Source organism: Trifolium pratense, linkage group LG1 (assembly GCF_020283565.1).
Source record: "Trifolium pratense cultivar HEN17-A07 linkage group LG1, ARS_RC_1.1, whole genome shotgun sequence".
NCBI lineage: Eukaryota > Viridiplantae > Streptophyta > Magnoliopsida > Fabales > Fabaceae > Trifolium > Trifolium pratense.
Genome location: NC_060059.1, coordinates 19,460,944 through 19,482,718, shown reverse-complemented (window position 1 = coordinate 19,482,718; position 21,775 = coordinate 19,460,944). Strand labels below are relative to the sequence as shown.

Sequence of the window (21,775 nt, the reverse complement as noted above, 5' to 3'; positions counted from 1 at the left end):
TCTTGGTTGAGAGGTTGTGCCATGCTGACATGGAGGTGATTGGGCAAGCCATGTGGACTTGGTGAGGGTCTAGGTGGACTTGCATTAGTCTAGTCCAGAACAGTTATCATCAAAACTCAAAAATCAAAAATTAAAAGCTATTGTTCTTAAACCTATTTTAGTTCAACATAAATATCTTAACATAAAATACCTAAACATTTAACATTTAAGTAACAAGTCATATCAAACTTTCATTAGAAAAGCGGACTCAATCCTAAAAATAAATTTATAACATGCATGTAACAAGTTAGAGAGAAGTGGGGGGAAGAAAACGATAGTGGAGGAGAAACTAGAATAATAAAGAGATTGTTTCATAAATGGAAATGTTCTAATATAGGCAACATACAATGAATATTTTTTTTTGTCAAAATAGCCTAATAGTTAGAAATTTTATCTTAAGGGTGAATAAATAGAGTGTCCGGGTTCGAACCCCACTAAATTCTCGGGGACAACAACATACAATGAAATCTATAACCACTTAATCTAATGATATTTTTTTACTCGCATATGGTGTGCGATATGAGAAGCTCAAGCACCATAGAAGTCGCCTAGCAATCAATCATTTGGAACCCTTTAAGAAAATAGAAGAAAATATTGTGACTTATTTACTCTTTAACACAAGTAGCTAGCTTTCATTGTTTGTATTTATATTTTAACATGGATCCATACTATTATTATAAATGAAATTGGCTTCACTTTATTATTGTCAAAAATACATTATGCACCTAGATAAGCTGACAATAAGAGATTAATAAAGGATTAGTAAATAAGAATCAATGAAATATCAAATATTTGTTTGTATTGGAAAAATTATTCAATCTTAGATAAATAAACAAACAAGTGTACCCAAAGGGGAAATGAGATACTTTAGTTTACATCAAATAAACTATAATCCTTCTCAAAGCAGATACAAATTTTAAATTCACTTATTATGAATGAAGGTAACACTAGTTATTTCAAAAGCATGTCCAAGTTGACAATATGCATCTAGGCAGTGGAGGTGAAGTTGAATCTAAAACAATCAGTGTGGCGTGCAAAGAGTGTGGAGCTAAAACCCAATCTAGATGCAGCCAAATCAAATTGAAGAAGATTATTTTCCAACTGATTTCCTCCGATCACAATTGATGTCCTCGGATTCTCACCACCGTTCACGAATCCAAGACACAAAACCTCATCATTTATATTCACCATCGAATTTGCACCAAACATACTCCAAATCACATTATTCTGCAAAACAAGTTCAATAGTAGGCACGGACGCACCCAATGTTGTCCCGGGCAAATTGTCAAAACTATAACAAAATTCAAAAGGCGAAAATGAGTCCACCCTTGTTATGTTTCTAGCAATAGACGCTTTAACAAAAGCGTCTGTAACCTCTTTATAAATAGAAGCTTCAAGAACCGTGTAAGGATCAACCGTACTAATTTTTGTTCCACCAATACCGTTATTGTCTATGGATAACAAACTCGTGTTAAGTGAAACCACTTTTTTTATCTATTTTTATTGTTTTCACCCCGATGAAATACTCAGCTGAAGGCTCTCCTTGCGAGAAGGCAGAAGCTGTGCTAATAGGATTGATTAAAAGTGGTGTGTATGTGAGTGACTTTGCATCATATACGACATTAGGGAGAGTAGCGGTATTAGGGAGAAAACCGTACGGACCATCACCGAAGATAATGACGCCATCTGAAGAGGAAAAACAAAATGCAAATTTTTTATCGAAACTAAAAGCAGAAGCTAATTGAGATGGAAGAGCGATTTTGGTTCTTCCAAGACCGGCCATGCCCGAGGCACCACTTGCGAGTCCTTGTAATAAGGAAGTTGGTGCACACGAGAATAAGAAGCGTGAAACAACGACATTTTGTCCTGGATTGAAGCCGTTTGTCGATTGGATTGATAAAACATCTTCTGCTAGTTCACCACCTGTGGCGGTGTGGGTGATAGTGTTATCGGGAGCGAGACCGCATGTGTTGTTGTTGCAGCCGGGTTTGGGTGATGAGAAACAATTGCCACAGCCGTCGGCTTTGGCGAGGGAGCATTGGGCGGAGTGACACCGTGCAGGGCGGTATGTAGAGGAAACGTATTGGTTCTCGCAATCGGCCCAAAGGAATTGGCCGCCGAGATCGACAATGAGGTTTAGTGGGACTAGTGGGGTTCTTTGGTTGATGTGAGCTATGTATTGGAGTGTTGTTGCACTATCTTTTGTGACTGGGAGAACTAAGGCTTTTGGTCTGAATGATTGTTGAGAGAAAGTGGGTGAAATGAAGAATAATAGGAGAAGGATAATGAAGTGTTTGAAATTGGAATTAGTCATGGCTAGAGATATTGTATGGAAGCTATAGCTAGATATTGAGCTGGAGAGGATGGTGTATATGCAGCTCTATTTATTTATGGAATTGGAATTGGATGGGTAAGATTGAGTTGCCACTTTTGATTTGATGCATTAAAGAATTTAGCACTTAAGTCAAAGACAACTAGTTGTGATGTTAGCAAGTCAAATATGATTGCTACGTTTTGTATCGAACACGACTATATATGGGATGCTGCCTACATAATCATCTGGACATTTTATCATTCACAAGTTGAAATAAGTAGGAGATTTGAACACACACATATATAAATATAAAAAAAATAATAAAAGAAAGTTGAATTAAATAATGTGTATTTCTTAAATAAAAAAGTTATATGTATTTTGATGTCTGTATATGTTCAAATAAGTGTTGTTTTTTTTGTCAAATTTTCTATCAATCTCTCTCTTAAGGTGAATAACTGGAGTGAGTTCGAATTTTGACTCTACATATATAATGTGTTGTTTATATCAACTGAGTTTAGCCCATATGGACTAAATAAGTGTTGCTCTATTATATATGGTGAAGTATTTGAACACACAATTGAAAAAAAGTAAAGGAAAAATGATGAATTGATATGTATTTTTGTGTGTTAAAGTAATGTGTCTAAATGTTTGTAAAGAACATCGGTTATAGTTATTAAAGTTTTGGTTTCGTTCAGTGTTACATAACAATTTTACTATGGGCACAACTCTAAATCTATTATATATAGACAGATAGATAGATATACATAAATGACAAAAATTAAATCATAAATAATTTAACCACATCAATTAATTCTTTTATTTTAAAATTTTATTTAAGTTTTGTATGTATGTCTAAATTTAAATAGTTTGTATTTGGTCTATGGAAGTGTTCCTCTATAACCTTGTGAGTGTGACAACCTCCACAACACTATTGATTTATGGTAATGGAACACTTTTTATAAACTAAAAATGTAGGAAGAAAATATTAACATTAAATAGTTACCGTATTTTACAAGTGTCTTGAATAGAATTTGAACCTTTGAGCTTTGAGGTTATGAAGTACTAGTAAATTTTTTTTATCCCAATTCATGAAAGTGGGGTTTAAGCAAGCTAAATTCGCCTACGTGCCTTTTCTAGGCGTGGTTGTTGGGTCATCACGAGGGGCAGTCAGAGAATCATCCACATATGAATAGATTGGATTGATCCATTAGTGAATGAATTGGATGGATAATGGATAAATGAATTTTTTTGACACCCCTAGTTAGGTGCATGGGAGGATCTATGGCCCGACCAGCCCAGGACCTGGTAATCTTTTTTTAAAATTTTAAAATTAGTTTCAGTGCAAAATTGAGATATTTGTTTAAAACTAAGATTTTATCCAGATTTTATAAATTTTCTAGCTCCGCCACTGGTTAGGCGTGTTGTGCCTTTTTACTTTGGTGTAATTTTTAGTTTCTGTTTTTGCTTCTTGTTGTAGCCATGTTACTATTCAAAGCACTCCTTATGCTTTAGAGTTTATAATTATACTTTGCCTTTAAAAAAAGAGAAGATGTGAAACCCCTTAAAGAAGTAGAAGAAAATATTGCAGGTGTCATGTTTTCACTCTTTAACAAAAGTAGCCAGCTCTGGTTTTTTTCATTTCTATTTTAACATGTACCCATTATATATATTATATAGTATTGGAGTATAAATGAAATGACTTAACTTTACTATATTGTCAATAATATATGATGCACTTAAATAAGCAGACATTAAAAGATGAGATTAATATAGAGGAGACAAACAAATCTTTGAATTTTATAAAACAAACCATATGTGTATAAAATTAAAAGTGGAAAAGAGATACTTTAGTTTACATCAATCTATACTCCTTGACCATGTCAAGCCAGACATGAATTCAAAGCCATTTATTATGAAAAAAAGGCAAACACTAATTATTCAAACTTGAAAGTGTACTAAAAAATTCTGAATTGGAAAAACATCATCTAGGCTGTGGAGGTAGAGTTGAAGTTAGAACATGTAGTCTGTCGTCCAAAGAGTAGAGAGCTGAATCCCAATCTAGAAGCAGCCAGATCAATTTGCACAAGATTATTTTCCAACTGATACCCTCCAATCACAATCGAAGTCCTCGGATTCTTACCACCATTAACGAATCCAAGACACAAAACATCGTCATTTATATTCACCATCGAATTCGCACCAAATATTCTCCAAATCACATTTTCATTCTGCAAAACAAGTTCAATAGTAGGCACGGACGCACCCAATCGCGTCCCAAGCACACTATCTGAACTGTAACAAAATTCAAAAGGCGCAAACGAACTCGCCCTTGATATGTTTCTAGCAATTGACGCTTTATTAAAAGCATCTGTAACCGCTTTATAAATAGAAGCTTCTAGAACCGTGTAAGGATCCACGGTACTAATTTTTGTTCCACCAATACCGTTGTTGTCTATAGATAACAAACTTGTGTTAAGTGAAACAACTTTTTCATCTATTTTTATTGTTTTCACGCCGATGAAATACTCGGCTGAAGGCTCTCCTTGTGAGAAAGCGGAAGCTGTGCTAACGGGATTGATTAAAAGTGGTGTGTACGCGAGCGAATCTGAATCAAGTACAACATTAGGAAGAAAACCATAAGGACCATCACCGAAAATAACTACGCCATCTCCAGAGGAAAGACATATAGCGAATTTTCTATCGAAGCTAAAAGATGAAGCTAATTGAGATGGAAGAGCAATTTTGGTTCTTCCAAGACCGGCCATGCCAGTGGCACCACTTGCGAGTCCTTTTAGTAAAAAAGTTGGTGCACATGAGAATAAAAAGCGTGAAACGGAGACTTTTCGTCCTGGATTGAATCCGTTAGTGGATTGGATTGATAAAACATCTTCGGCTAGTTCACCACTAGTCGCGGTATGGGTGATGGTGTTATCGGGAATTAGACCACAAGTATTGTTGTTGCAGCCGGGTTTGGGTGACGAGAAACAATCTCCACAACCATTGGCTTTGGCGAGGGAGCATTGGGCAGAGCGACACCGTGCAGGACGGTATGTAGAGGAAATGTATTGATTTTCGCAATCGACCCAGAGGAATTGGCCGCCGAGATCGACGATGAGGTTTAGTGGGACTAGTGGGGTTCTTTGGTTAATTTGAGCTTTGTATTGGAGTGTTGTTGCACTATCTTTTGTGACTTGGAGAAGCAAGGCTTTTGGCCTAAATGATTGTTGAGAGAAAGTGGGTGAAATGAAGAAAAATAGGAGGGAAAGGGTAATGAAGTGTTTGAAATATGAATTAGCCATAGCTATAGAGAGAGTGAATATGTGTATGAAATATGATATTGAGTTGGAGGGAATGGTGCATAAGATGCTGTATTTATGGATAGAATTGGATGAGAAGATTGATCAGTTGCCACATTTGATTTGATTTATTGATTAAAGTATTTGGCGCTTAAGTCAAATACAACGAGAGATGTTATCAATATGTCAAATCTGTTTGCCACGTTTCATTGTATCTAACACAAATATGTGATGTTGTTATTATCTAGACGCCACATTTATTTTTTGGTCAAACTTGAGAAACCGATTTTATACGCGTTATTGCTTTAATTTTTGGGCCAAGATTCATTTTTATTTTATTATAAATATAAAAAAAAAATGTATACTCCATCTAAACACACCGACATTATACAGAAGTATAAACTTCCTATAATGTTTTGAGAGTTTACCTCAATTGGTATACATATCATATATGTAGAAGTTTGAGTTCGATATAATTATGGAAAGTGACTCTAAATTGCTAGTGGACATGGTTACAAATAATTGCCAGATTAATGGGGTTACTTCTGTTCTAATAAATGATTCCTTTTTTCCCATTGTTTTAGAGGCCCCACCGAGGGAGCTCCAGAGTATCTTGTTTGATGATATTTCAGGGACTTGCATGCCTAGAAATGTTCGTCTAATTTCGTAATTTTTTTCTTTATTTGGGCTTGTTGCACTCTTTATGTACCAAAAAAAAAAACAAAAAAAAAAGTTTGAGTTCGAACTTCGAACAGTTTACTTATTTATATTTAAGGTGAAATTTTTAACCATTAAACTATGAGATAAAAAAAATATTATTATAAAATACTTCTCCGAACTTAATTTAGTTAATATAATATCACATTATATAAAATTAGAATTTTGAACTTTAAACATTTTTCGGAAGAAAAAACTGTATATGATTAGATTAGGAATCTTTGTACAATATGTAATTAAAATACAGTTACGTAGATTATTAAAACAAAAAAAGAACTACTTATGTGAAAAATCAACTTAACAAAATATGTCTAGAAATAGAAAGAATGCACGCGTGATCCAGAGTTCAAATTGATATCTATATTTTCTGATATTTACTTTGAGATACTAGTATCTCTTATCTTTAATTTTTCTGATGTGTTATAAAGTAATGTAGGCCAGTGTATTAATTAATGGTGAGCACTTCCGTGCAGCAGAATTTTGCGCTGCACCGGTGCAGTATGCACGAAGCCAATAGGCGGATGCCACGCCTGCAAATTCGTTACGAAATGGTTGCCTGGCACGAAAATTTTCAAAACTGAGTTAATCACCACGTGATGCGTCTGTTTACATAAATACCCTTGTATTGATATGTCTGTTTACATAAATACCCTTTTATTAATATTTCAAAATCCTGATTAGCAACTTAATTGTTTTTCTTTAATTGGTACAAGATTAGTAGCTTTAAATTATAAGCGCACCTATATTACCAAAGGAGATCACTGTTTATCGTTTACCAAAGGAGATCACTGTTTATCGTTTACCAAACGAGATCACTGTTTATCGTTTACCAAAGGAGGTCACTGTTCATCACTTCTCATTATCTTCGTCTGATCCCCAAGTATAAGTCTCTTATCTTTGTTGCTGCTGTTGCAGATCTTCGTCGATGTAAGGATGACAGTCTCTTATCTTTATTGCTGCTGTTGCATCTAATTATTGGCGCCCTAATTATTTAGTCTAGGATTTCATGACTTAATTTTTGTTTCTGCTGTTATTTTGATTTCTGCTGTTATTTTGATTTATGTTGATTAATGTGTTGATTTCATGTTAGTGGAAATTATCATAATGTCATGTGTATGAGTTGCAAATGGAATAACAAAAATACTCATGTGTATTAGTTGATTAGTGTGCTGAATTATGCAACAATAGAATGGTTTATCATATTACTACTCTTATCATTTAGCGTGTTAGTGTCAATTACCACCTCCACAATACCACCAACTCTTATCATTTCATGAATTGTAATTTTTGTAGTTTACTTAGAGAGATGTCTGCGGATGGTTTGTCGGGTTTCGATGTCGAAGTAAACATGAAAGACTTGACAGCAGAAGAAATACAAAATATGGAATTTGAATCTATAGAAAAAGCAGAGGAATTTTATGTAGAATATGCAAGGTGTCTTGGGTTTTCCGCTAGAAAAGATGTAAGGCGAGTCACCGCTGAAGGTGTTGTACATACACGTCAGATGGTTTGTTCTAGGCAGGGTGAGAGAGCTAAAAAAAATATTGAGCGCACTGAACGTTCGAGACAACCCAGGGGATTGTCACGAACATCTTGTGTAGCTATGATTCGATTTCACCTTAATAACAGTAGTGGTACTTATGGTGTTGTCTGCTTTATGCCCGTTCACAACCATCCTTTAACTCCATCCACACATGTTCACCTGATCCCCAAGTATCGTGGATTGAATGAAGCCGATAAGAATTTCGTAGATGGGTTGCATTCGTACGGGGTTAGATCTTGTCATATTCTGGGATATTTGATGGGTCAAAAAGGTGGTCATGCAGGGCTTGGTTTTTGCAAAAAAGACCTTTATAACTACATCACCAGGAGTGGGAAGGCAAAAATGGAGGATGTTGGCGACGCGTATTCTGCTTTGTGTGATATCCAGACAAGAACAGAAAATGACCACCTTTTTTATTGTAAGTTTACACTCGATGATATGGGGCATCTAAATAATTTGTTTTGGTGCGACGGAGCTAGTCGCGTTGACTACAGCTGTTTCGGGGAAGTGATTGCCTTCGATGCGACTTATAAGAAGAACAAATACGACAGGCCACTCGTTGTTTTTTGTGGTTACAATCACCACAAGGAAACTACAGTTTTTGCCTGTGCCTTAATTGTCAACGAAAAAACTGAGACATACAAGTGGTTGTTAGAGACATTCTTAGATGCGATGTATCAAAAGCATCCGCTTCGGGTGGTGACTGATGGAGACAATGCTATGAGAGAAGCAATTAAATGTGTATTTCCGAATGCAAGTCACCGCCTTTGTTCTTGGCATATCCACCAGAATGCACTTGAAAATGTGAAGAATAAAATTTTTTGCCAAGAGTTCTCTTCGTTGGTTTATTCTACTTGTAGCCCTGCGAGGTTTGAAAGTGAGTGGCAGAGGATTATAGATGAGCATGGTCTATCAGGGAATCCGTGGACTCGAAAGGTTTATGAGACAAGGAAAAGTTGGGCAGCTGCGTTTATGCGGTCGGATATGTTCTATGGAATGAGAACGACTTCAATGTGTGAAGGTCTAAATTCATTTGTTAAAAATTTTGTGCAGAAAAGAAGCACTCTAGTTGATTTTGTAAGGGATTTTCATAGAGCTTTAGCAGAGTACAGAAACCAGGAAATGACGTCTGATTTTGTTTCAACTTACTATAAACCTGTGATGTTAACACATATGCCAGGTCTTGAGCAAAAAGTTTCTGAGATCTTCACCAGAGCCATGTTTATGAAGGTTAGAGAACAGATAACAAATTCAGCCTCGCTGGTTATTGGTGAACAAGTTTCGTTGGGGAATACAGTGGTGATTAAAATGGATAGATTTGGCGTTCCCGGTTCAACGGTGACAGTTTGCGTTAATTTGGTTGGTCCCATTTTTAAATGTGAATGCCAACACTTTGAGCGCAGTGGGATTCCATGTTGTCACATCTTTTGTGCCATCAAGCAGAGACACATGGATTACCTCCCGGACAACCTGGTTTGCAAAAGGTGGACTAAAATGGCGAAAAATAATGTCTTGACGTGTACGGTGGATAAACAGGATGCTGATAAGTTGGAAATGTATCGTCGAAGTTCATTGACTGCTGCGTTCAATACATTGTTGGAGGTTTGTTGTAAAACTGATTCCGGTTATAAGCAGGGTATCAGTGCAATGTACGGTCTTATTAACAAGTTCAAGAAAGCTGATGCTGGGAACAGAGGAAAAAATACAAATGAAACCCCGATTCGCGACCCAAAGAAGTCGAACGCCAAAGGCGCTCCTCGCAAATACAATAAACACAAGAAGAAGAAGAATACAAAGTGTGGCCATTGTCAGATGGTTGGCCACGACAAATCTGGTTGTCCGGTACTACATCCGGGCAGCGATTTAGAATTCGACGACACTGTGCAGACTGAAAATGAATCGATTGATATGGATGTATGCAGTTTTGAGTGTTTTGGGGTTTTTATTCTTCAGCGAAAGTTACTATCTGTCGTTTTTTAAAAATTTTACTATGTTAATGTACAGGTATCAGATTCGCTTACTGAAGGCAGAAACGACCGCGTACCCGGTGACAGGAGTAATGGTGGTCAGCGAAGGAAGAAACAAACTACTACAAGTACAACCACTGAAGTACCAACACAGTCCTCATCATCCAGCTACAATGTAGGGCACGGATACCCGCACTTTCCATCACAGTTTAGAGTAAATCAAAGTGTGGGGTTGTTTCCAAACTTTCCACCATCGGCTAACTGTGCACCGTATGCGCCACCAATGAACAGTAATATGGCTAACTGTGCACCGCATGCGCCACCAACGAACAGTTATATGCCGGGTGGATCTCATAATGTTCCTTCTCGTTCATCGGTTAGTGTAAACAAAATTCTTAACAATCCTTATGTTAGAAGGCCGGACATGTTATAATTGTCGTCCTTTGTTGTTTTTGGCAGTTCTTGCAAACCTTGGGGGACGTGGAGCTGAAAGCAAAAATGAAGAAAGAACGACCGGAAAATTGACTTGTGATTCAATGAATTACACACTTGCAGTCGAGCGTCATAAACGGCCTTTGTAAAAATATTTAATATGGTTGTCCTTTGTTTTCCTGTTGTATATTGCAGATTGTATGTTGTATTTTTCAATTCTCCTTTTGAGTACCTCCCCATACTCTTGGTAAAATCAATATATATGATTTGAAAATTATGAGTTTATATGAAATATATGTGTGTGTGTCTGTGTGTGTGTTGGGATTAACGGCAAAGGTAATACTTATATGCAAGGAAATGTTTTTTCAATCTTTTCATAATCGACAATAAAAAGGAAAACTTTTTTCAAACTTTGTTATAGTTATTGCAGCTGCTGAAGCAGTTATCGGACTGACTGTTGTTTCCTCGATTGCTCGTAACATAAAATCAATTTTTTTTTATATTTTGAACAAGCAAATGTAAATTATTATAAATTTTGGACCAATAAAACTAGAACAAACATTCATGCAAACTATACTTATATGGCATAAATCACAGGCATATATGGTAGCACAAGTATAGCATCCTTGCAGGTTTAAATACAAAATACCAAAAAAGAAACATAACATAATACCACCCAACACAGGTTAATTTGCATCCTTGATATAACAATCATGACCCTACTTCAAAAGAAACATAGCATTATTTTTAAACATTCAAGATTGCAGCGTAAATTTTGGAAGGACAGTTGGGATCAACCGAAAGCCTGACCCTACTTCCACTCTTTAGTCCGTGTTCCTTGACAAATTCCTTCCATCTTCCTACTAAGAAAGTCTCCGTAGTGTTCTTTCCGCTCGACCATCTGAGTTGACACTCAAATACATCACCCTCCTCATCTTGTAATATAATGTCAGTCATACTTTTAGACAGCCGGCCTTCTCGAACAAACTTCGCCGGAATATTCTACACAAACAACGTGATCAATTAATTAACTGTTACTTGTTTCAAAAAATAAAAAATAATTAACTGTTACTTGTTGGTAACACATCGATGACATGAAAGTTATGTAAACATTACCAGATTGTTGCTCGATGCTTTATATTGTGAAAGTTCTATGTCGCAGTCGACCATTTCTGCGTGTTCTCCATGGTCAATGCCTGCGGCAGCAGCATGAGGGACAAGGGAGATGGCAGATGGTCCTGCACCTTCAGAGCCAGTGGCTTTGACAAAGGGGGGATCGTAATCACAATGCCAGGGAGGGAATTCTTCAGGGGGAGAGTCAGGGTGTTTGCCGGTGATCATGCTGCTTGGATTTATCATGCCACTCACAACGTTCAAGTACTCTCTGGGGGTAAACAGACGGTCGAGATGAGGATAAATTGAAGCGGGAGGGTATGTGATGGGCTGCATATCAATGTTGTAGACTCCAATGTGAAACGTGCTGTCACCTAAGTAAGTGAATGAGACCCAAATCCCCTCCGGTTGATGGTAGTGTTCAAACATATTCTCTACACCTCTGTGGATAAAACCGTGTTTTTTGCACTTGAACAGGTGTACCCCGAATCTTGTCCCATTTTGATCTTGTAACCACACCTTATCTTTCAATTCATCTTTAAATCGTTCAAAAAAGTATGGTGGCAATTCTCCAATACCCTGCAAAAATATAGTGTGTAGAGGATAAAAACCTACATGTCTGTTGACCAAAAAAAAAAAAACCTAAATGTCTAAAATAAAATCAACATAACAACAGCCAACGAATGGATTAGCGTTTTTTGGGTTTTCAAGCAAAATATATTGTGCTAAAAATTAAATCCATTAAATCCATAGTGAGAGAGACAACAAAATAGCCATAAACTAGACAAGTGAAGAGACTCTTATTGTTGTCTCTTTGTATAGAATAAGGTTGTAATGCACAAAGAGACAGATTAAAAACCACTACTTGCATACCACAACAGATCGTATAAGATTTCAACGGAAAAGAAAACAAAACGACACAATACAAGGAAGATGTGTGAAGAAAGAACAATATTGTTTACCACATCGGGTAGAAGCAGCAAACTGAACAGTTTGTAATGAAACGCCATTGTTGGTGTGCAAAGCAAACTAGACCGGAATACACGCCTGGAACTCGATCGGAATACACGCCTGGAGTGTGATTGCGGTGGCTTTGCTTGTATTTATTCACAACGGGTGAAGTGTTGCATAGTGTGGTGTGACCGGGTGTGTTGGGACTTGGGAGTGGTTGACGTGAGCTTCTACACTGTCAATTTGAAATCCAACCATTGCACCCTTTGATTTTCCTTTGGTTAGTTAGGGGCTTAGGGCATAGGGGGAACACGTTGCAATGTACTACTGTACTAGTAAGTGTTGTGTTTCTTTGTAAAAAAATAAAAATAAAGCAAGTGGTGTGTTTCACAGAGATGTCAAAAACTCAAAATTAGAGTTGTGAAAATGGGCTAGCCCGAAAAAATTAAAATTGAAAAAATAAAATAAAATATAAATCTAAATAATTTGTTTTGGATTATTTGAAATTAGTTTGTAGTATAAATTATAAAACACCGTCTGCTACTTAAGTAGCAGATGAGTAAAAACAGAGCATCCAAGAAACTCGTAGGTAGCGGATGAGTAAAAATATGACGCGCAAGAAAATTGTACGTAGCGGATGAATAAAAATAGGGTGCTCGAGAAACTTGTACAATTTCACATGAGTTAAAATATGGTGCGCGAGAAAGTCGTAGGTAGCAGATGCTTAAAAATAGGGCGCGAGAAACTCGTAGGTAGTGGATGAATAAAAATAGGGCGCGCGAGAAACTCGTACGTAGCGAATGAGTAAAAATAGGGCGAGCGAGAAACTCGTACGTAGCGGGATGAGTAAAAATAGGGCGCGCGAGAAAGTCGTAGGTAGCGGATGAGTAAAAATATGACGCGCGCGAATATATATATATATATATATATATATAGCGGATGAGTAAAAAATAGGACGTGCGAGAATTATTAATGCTATTGACATCGTTGAGTTTGAGCACTATAAGTAAAAAAAATATTAAAAAAAATTAACCGGGCCGGCCCGAAAGCCCGACTACACGTACCGGGCCAGGCTCGGGCACTAATTTTGGTAGCCCATTTTTTATCCGGACTTTTTAGCCTATCCCAACGAAGCCCAAAGCCTGACCGGCCCGCCCGTTTTGACAGCTCTAGTCAAAATGGGCTAGCCCGAATTCCTTATGTCTTACGTTTTAACTGTATATTTGTAAAATAAATACAAATTTTTCAATTACTATATGGTTTTAAGTTTTAACAAATTGTATTGTTAATTCTTGCACTAGCAATTTGCAAAAAATAAATGAGAAACTTCATGGACGGATCGACAAATTTGGAGCATTGTCATGTACAAAAAATAAATTTGGGGCAGTGTCTCTCTCTTGACAATCGTAGCTCCGTCCACATAAACATTCATCAACTCTTCGCATCACAAATACGTGGCAATACGTGTACTTAGCTTCGTGCTATATGACATTATCTTTAAATGTGTATGTATGTGTAAATAAGAGTTACGTTTTCTTCATTATGTACCCTACTGCAAACTAACCCCTTGATGAAACATATATATACTGTGAGTGTGTGTGTGTGTGTGTGTGTAACATTTTACTTTCCTATGCATCAGACAGTAGAGATAAATAAAAAATAACAATGACATGTAATAGCAAACATGCATGATCATTAAAGGTTGTCCAAGTCTTACAAAAAGGGCATAGAGAGCCCATTGTGTTGTTAACATCATAGAGGATTTCCAAAATACAAACTAGCTAGGAAAATATACAAAATAGCAATGACATGCAATAGCAAACATGCATGGATCATTACACTTGTCCAGGGTTGTCCAGGTCTTTCAAAAAGGGCATAGAGAGCCCATTGTGTTGTTAACATAGAGGATTTCCAAAATACACAAACCAGCTAGGAAAATATACAAAGTAGACATCATAAATTTGGTCCATGATCAACTCACTGCTGCATAACTGTTGCATAGATTCAACTCACTGCTGCATAACTGTTGCATAGATGGAGGCTGGCATATCCGGGTCAACTTCCAGCCTAACCAGACTCCCCCGCCTTAGATTGTTATCTGAGCAAAACTGCCTCCATTTCCCTACTATATAGGCATGCGGCCGATTGCTTGAGTAAGACCACCTGATACGACAGTAATAAAGACGCTCATTTTGATCCGTTATAATCACTTTCGAGGGGAAAGTGTCGTTCCTTAACAGTCCCCGACGGACAAACGCCGTTGGCAGATTCTGCGTAATCAATCAAAATATAACTAAATGTCAGCTGTAAATAAATAACTAAATAACACCATGATTCTACCATTTGTAGCACGTGTCAACTGTCGATTGTGTGTGCAATTGAAAGAAGAAAAAAACTGAAGTATCTAACTCTACTTACAACCATGTTTCATAACAATTAATAACTTTAAAAAACTGAAGTAAATATTACCATATTGTTGAGCGTCGCCTGCGTTTCGGAAAGCCATACATCACAGCTTACCCTATTATATCTGACAGCCTGGGGATGGACGGCATCAGGGGCAGCAACATCTTGTGGGGGATGGGGGTCAATTTCAGGAACATTGACAGAGGGAGGGGCAGCAGCAGCGAGGGTAGGGGGATCATTCTCGGGAACGTTGACGGGCGGAGGGTAATCATTTTCGGGAACGTATCCGGGGGGAGGGATAGCAGCAACACCGGAAGGGGAACCATTTTCGGGAACGTATCCGGGGGGAGGGATAGCAGCAACACCGGAAGGGGAACCATTTTCAGGAACTTGGGTGGGGGGAGGGCCATCAGCAGCACGGGGAGGGGAGTAGTTTCCAGGAAAGTAGAGGGATGAACCGGTACCAGCAGCATTCAAGGTTTCTATTAAAGTTAACGGACCACGTGGAAGGAGATGTTCCACTGTCGGTGGATATACAATGTCGTTCATGTCAATGTCTCGGACAGCCATTATAAATCTATTGTTACCCTCGTAGTGGAGGTGGACCCAAAGCCCCAACGGTTGACCATAGTGAATAAAGAGTTTGTATAATCGGTAGATGTAACCATATGTTGTTGATTTACTTAGCAGTATCTCAAACTTTGATCCTATTGCATCTTCCAGAAATACCCTTTCGGTAAGTTCGCCCTTGAACCGGTTGTAAAAGTAGTCTGGAAGACGTGCAATGTCCTGCAGATTGGTAACAATATTATTGACAACCATTGGAATAATCAAACAGCAATGATTGGAGCCATGATCGAATATGTGTCATTACAGCCAACGTAGAACGGATTGCTTGAAACACAAGTCCCGCGTTGTAAACAAACATAAAGAGTGACACGTCTGTGTATTTTAACCATCTAAAACAAGACCATAAAACAAACAACAATACAAGCTACACCAAATACAAACATTGAATTCGTCAAAAATCAATAAAAATAAATATAAGCATTGAAGATGTGCAGTTTTGTTGTATTCGTGTGAATGGTTATGTGAGTATGAATATAGTTGTGGCCAATTCGGCAAACAGTCCTAGTTATTACGGTGATTGAAGTATCGGCACTTATTTCCATATAAACAAACGGGCCTTAGATTGAAAGATTTGATTTAACAAATAATCAATATAATCAATGGTAGGGTGGTTCACTGCTCCCCCTGTAGTGAAAAAAGCAATTTCGGGATCTGGTATCGTGCTGTGTGGAACAAATAACTTGGAGGCATATGTGCAACCAAGATTAACCTTACCAACAAAAACAAACAAACAAAATTCCCAACAAATGATAAAAGCAACAACTACAAGAAAAATAAAATAAGGAAAAACCAAAAAAATACTACTGATCCTGTGAAGTTGAAATTAACAGTGGAAACAGTTATATGCGAAAAAACACTAAATGCAAGCAACAACAAAAAAATCATCAAACCAAAATCATCTCAAAATTAATAAGCCCTTTTGTTGCGATCATGTGAATATGCATGCAATAGCAAACAATACAATCAATGTTTCCCAACAATACGCAGTCAAACAAAGCAACAGGTTCAAGGTATATACATCTGTTCAAAACAAAAAAAAAAAATATACGTATATACACATCTAGTATGTAAAGATCGGGTGAAAGCCTTAACTCAGAGAAGAGAAGAACAAAAAAAAAACAGATCCAAGCCATCACTCACAAACAATGCCGTTCAAACAAAATATAAAATAAAAATAAAAATAAAAAAACCCACAAACAATATCAGATTCAACAGCGTTACCTTCTCCGGGTCAAGATGTATACAGAAAGTTCTGAACTGGAAAACCATCTTCGGTCACTGCTGAGAGCAGCGTCGTACAGTAGAGGTGGCGATTTGGAGTAGGGCAAACCAGGAAAGTGCACGTTTGTCTTCTGGTTCTGTTGCTATGTGCAGTAGGTTGAACTTGAAGGGGTTTCTGTGCACTTGTGTTGGATAATGTGTTTTGGTGGTGTCTTTTCAAATCTTCAGAGAGTGATTCATTGGTGGGGAATGGCGTGTGACTAGGGAGGAGCGCCTTACTCCTTTCAATTATGGTAACCAAATACTAGTATAGCACAGTAGTAAGAGACTTGTTTTGTTTGTGTCACCATAACCGATAATATTTGTGGGAGGGGATTACATGACTGTCACCTGGGAAAGTCAAGGTGACTTTGATCCATTCTTGTCCGTTCGATCAATCATGTGGCTATACATGACTGTCACGTGGGAAAGTCAAGGTGACTTTGATCCATTCTTGTCCGTTCGATCAATCATGTGGCAATTCGTTGCTACATTATAGTGTGGGTATGGTTTGATCCGTCGGATTTAGATCATCTGCAACTATCGTTATACCGACAAAAATTCGAGTTCAATCTACATTGCCGAATTTCACATGAACAGTCGTGGTCAATTAAAGCGCAAAAATTATGTTTTTAAACTACATAAAATCTTTACCGAAAGACAAACGGATAGGCCTAATATTTTAAAAATATTGTTAAAAATAGGTAGCGGATGCGTAAAAATAGGGCGCGAGAAACTCGTAGGTAGCGGATGAGTAAAAATAGGGCGCGAGAAACTCGTAGGTAGCGGATGAGTAAAAATATGACACACGAAAAACTCGTAAGTAGCGGATGCGTAAAAATAGGGCGCGAGAAACTCGTAGGTAGCGGATGAGTAAAAATAGGGCGCGAGAAACTCGTACGTAGTGGATGAATAAAAATAGGGCGCGCGAGAAACTCGTACGTAGTGGATGAATAAAAATAGGGCGCACGAGAAACTCGTACGTAGCGGGATGAGTAATAATAGTGCGCGCGAGAAATTCGTAGGTAGCGGGTGAGTAAAAATATGACGTGCGAGAAACTCGTAGGTAGTGGATGAATTTGAGCACTAGAAATAAAAAAAAATATAAATATAAATAAGAATAAAATAAATCGGCCCGGACTGAAAGCCCAACTACCCGTACCGGGTTCGGACACTAATTTTGATATAAATAGGAGCCGCTATTATAGCTTTTATACCCTTATAAAGTAGGGCATATCTAGTGTTTGGCCTTTAAAGTGGTGAGAATTATGACTTGTGTCTAACAAGTCAAATTGTACTAGTGCATATTGTGACAAATAGTAACAAGTCCATTTTAAAGTACAAGTACTTTCTAGTTCCAAAAGTAACTGGTGTGCAGTACCTGTGACCTGTACCACCAGTTTGTGTGAAAGTGAAATCGTTTTTGGTGATGGGTCCCACCCCAAACTTCCTTAACCTTTCACCTACTTCGTAAATGTGCATAGGAAGTGGATGGTTTGCCTGACTGCTGTCCTCTAACTTTATTGCGGGACTGCACCTGCCTTTCAATTGTTTCAGTCCATCCGATTAATCCAACCATTGATATCATGTCACATATCCTTTTTATTTCTTTTTTAAAATTTAAAATTAAAATAAAAATGGAAACATGGTGCTGGTTGAACCACACAATTGATCCAATGGTCCATAACAATTGAAGTGTGTGCGGGGGAGACCAAACCTTTTTTAAAATTAAAAAACATTTTTTGTCAAAAAATAGTATTACTTTTAGTTAATTAAGCCTTCGAATGTTTATTTAACTTAATTAACCATTCTGAAAAAGAAAAAAACAGTAATTAATTAATGAGATAATGAGATTAGGAGAACAATTACAAACACTTAACAAATACACACTTAACACTAAGTCCAAACACTTACAAACACAGTTACAAACACTTACACAAATACACAATTACAAACACTAAGTACACAATTACAAACACTTATAACAGTTCACATAAACTGGCAATTACAATGACTAAAACACTTAATACTAGCAGTTCATTAGAAACACAACATTCATTAACATAGACAACACCAATAAAGTCACTACAATTTTGACCGTCATCCTCTGATCATTAAATTTCTTTTCAACTTCTTCAATTTTCTTCCTTCCATCTTCAATAACCCCTAAAAAAAACTTTGACAGTGCATCAATTCTGCCATCGTCAACTTCATCAACATCAAAGATCTCATCTTCTTCATCAACCCAAATAAACATATTACATGTGGTTGGCATCTAGCAACAATAATCCAAAACATAAAAGTATTGAGAAAAAATTAAAATAAAAAATCGCACAAAAGTTAATTTAATTGTAAATTACTACCATCCAAAATGGACACCTCCAGAACTGTCTCCCTGCATGAATACCCTTTTTTGCAGTCAAAAGTATAGTATGAAAGCCGCAACGACACAATCTTCCCCGGCGAGAAACTGACGACGAAGGTACAGACATGGAAGAATGAGATTGGGAATTATTGCTTTCGTTTCTGCTACCGCCGCATCTTCGATTGTTGATTCGATTACCTTCCATAAGTCACAAATTCTGGAGCACGAAAGCTTTTATGAGGAGAGCGGAGAGAAAAAATTAGAGGAAGAAGACGATTAAAAGGGAGAGGGTCTGAATAAGTGGAATAAATTTAGGGTTTTGACTTTAAAAGATATGTCACATAATAACTGGGCCGGGTATGTAACTGGGCCGGGTATATAACTGGGCCGCTGCTGATATTTTAACCTTATATTTGCATCATTTTTTATTAAAAAATTATTAATTAATAATAATGCTAAACATGAGGAGTCTAATAAAAATTATTTTTTAGATACATTGGTAGATTGATATATCTAGAGTGTATCTAATAATTATTCAACATATAAGTCTACAACCTGATTTCAAAATAATTTTTCTCATTTTTTTTTCATCTTGTTTGTTCTTCTTTTGGTTCCACCCATTCTTCATCTTCCTCAGATTTGCAAATCATACCTTATAAAACTTCAATGACAACAACAAAATCTATAATAGGGTATATATTTTACACAAGTGATGAAGAACTCGTACATTACTACTTGAAACACAAATAATTTTGTGATGATTTTATGGTCGACAACATAGCTCATATTCATCTTCTCAACTTTGCACCATCAGAATTACCAGGTATATGTCATTAATTTTCAACAACATTTTTTTTTCTTGTTTAATGGGGTTATATATGAAATGGTGGTTTTTTTATCTTTTATTTTTCTCATTCTTGTGTTTATATAAATGTGATATGTTACAGCAAAGTTGAAGATGAAATCAGATGAGAAAGAAGGATTTTTCTTTACTTGTCTTGATTTGATTTGATGAACAAAATTACAAGGTGTGATGGAAAAGCAACGGGTGGTTATTGGAAGATTAGCGGCAAAGGCTGTATAATCAATAAAAAAGACACACTAACAATGTTATTTGTAGAAAAAATACTGTTCTTTTCTATACTTCTCTTCATGAAAAAAACAACTGGGTTATTCACGAATACCATGCAATTGAAGCAATTTGTCCTCACAACAAGGTATATGGTTTTCATGTTGTTTGTGTTGAAATGAAAAAACCTTTCACCCATCCTCGACATCTTCAGGCCTTCCCCTAACCCATAGAGGTCTTTCTCTCACATTTCAGCCATCCTCGACATCTTCAGGCCTTCCCATAACCCATATAGGTCTTCCTCTCACATTTCAGCCATCCTCGACATCTTCAGGCCTTCCCATAACCCATATAGGTCTTCCTCTCACCTTTCAGCCATCCTCGACATCTTCAGGCCTTCCCCTAACCCATAGAGGTCTTCCTCTCACATTTCAGCCATCCTCGACATCTTCAGGCCTTCCCATAACCCATAGAGGTCTTCCTCTCACATTTCAGCCATCCTCGACATCTTCAGGCCTTCCCCTAACCCATAGAGGTCTTCCTCTCACCTTTCAGCCATCCTCGACATCTTCAGGCCTTCCCCTAACCCATAGAGGTCTTCCTCTCACATTTCAGCAATCCTCGACATCTTCAGGCCTTCCCCTAACCCATATAGGTCTTCCTCTCACATTTCAGCCATCCTCGACATCTTCAGGCCTTCCCATAACCCATAGAGGTCTTCCTCTCACCTTTCAGCCATCCTCGACATCTTCAGGCCTTCCCCTAACCCATAGAGGTCTTCCTCTCACATTTCAGCCATCCTCGACATCTTCAGGCCTTCCCCTAACCCATAGAGGTCTTCCTCTCACATTTCAGCCATCCTCGACATCTTCTGGCCTTCCCCTAACCCATAGAGGTCTTCCTCTCACATTTCAGCCATCCTCAACATATTCAGGCCTTCCCATAACCCATATAGGTCTTCCTCTCACATTTCAGCCATCCTCGACATCTTCAGGCCTTCCCATAACCCATATAGGTCTTCCTCTCACCTTTCAGCCATCCTCGACATCTTCAGGCCTTCCCCTAACCCATATAGGTCTTCCTCTCACATTTCAGCCATCCTCGACATCTTCAGGCCTTCCCATAACCCATAGAGGTCTTCCTCTCACCTTTCAGCCATCCTCGACATCTTCAGGCCTTCCCCTAACCCATAGAGGTCTTCCTCTCACATTTCAGCCATCCTCGACATCTTCAGGCCTTCCCCTAACCCATAGAGGTCTTCCTCTCACATTTCAGCCATCCTCGACATCTTCAGGCCTTCCCCTAACCCATAGAGGTCTTCCTCTCACATTTCAGCCATCCTCGACATCTTCAGGCCTTCCCCTAACCCATAGAGGTCTTCCTCTCACCTTTCAGCCATCCTCGACATCTTCAGGCCTTCCCCTAACCCATAGAGGTCTTCCTCTCACATTTCAGCCATCCTCGACATCTTCAGGCCTTTCCCTAACCCATATAGGTCTTCCTCTCACATTTCAGCCATCCTCGACATCTTCAGGCCTTCCCCTAACCCATAGAGGTCTTCCTCTCACCTTTCCTCATTTTTTCTTCATCTTGTCTGTTCTTCTTTTGGTTCCACCCATTCTTCATCTTCCTTAGATTTGCAAATCATACCTTATAAAACTTCAATGACAGCA

General features: G+C 37.8%; 2 protein-coding genes and 1 pseudogene across 2 annotated transcripts; 1 reads left to right on the top strand and 2 right to left on the bottom strand.

The window, feature by feature from the left end:
* Positions 1-816: 816 nt before the first annotated feature.
* On the bottom strand, positions 817-2,388 carry LOC123881428 (annotated as a pseudogene).
* A 1,760-nt stretch (positions 2,389-4,148) lies between these two features.
* Positions 4,149-5,796, bottom strand: LOC123898910 (probable aspartic proteinase GIP2). The gene has a single exon (XM_045949950.1). The coding sequence runs from the start codon at positions 5,650-5,652 to the stop codon at positions 4,339-4,341; it is 1,314 nt and encodes a 437-aa protein (XP_045805906.1). The 5' UTR covers positions 5,653-5,796; the 3' UTR covers positions 4,149-4,338.
* A 1,876-nt stretch (positions 5,797-7,672) lies between these two features.
* LOC123889777 (protein FAR1-RELATED SEQUENCE 5-like) lies at positions 7,673-10,401 on the top strand. Its single transcript, XM_045939273.1, has 3 exons — positions 7,673-9,823; positions 9,914-10,252; positions 10,336-10,401. The coding sequence occupies exons 1-3, from the start codon at positions 7,673-7,675 to the stop codon at positions 10,399-10,401; spliced, it is 2,556 nt and encodes an 851-aa protein (XP_045795229.1).
* Positions 10,402-21,775: the final 11,374 nt, after the last annotated feature.

What these genes read in the sequence shown, in the direction of transcription:
- LOC123898910 (XM_045949950.1), bottom strand. Translation starts at nt 5,652, where the DNA reads ATGGCTAATTCATATTTCAAACACTTCATTACCCTTTCCCTCCTATTT.
- LOC123889777 (XM_045939273.1), top strand. Translation starts at nt 7,673, where the DNA reads ATGTCTGCGGATGGTTTGTCGGGTTTCGATGTCGAAGTAAACATGAAA. An exon ending in ATGAATCGATTGATATGGAT is followed by an intron (nt 9,824 to 9,913) that starts GTATGCAGTTTT and finishes GTTAATGTACAG; the next exon opens with GTATCAGATTCGCTTACTGA. An exon ending in ATGTTCCTTCTCGTTCATCG is followed by an intron (nt 10,253 to 10,335) that starts GTTAGTGTAAAC and finishes TGTTTTTGGCAG; the next exon opens with TTCTTGCAAACCTTGGGGGA.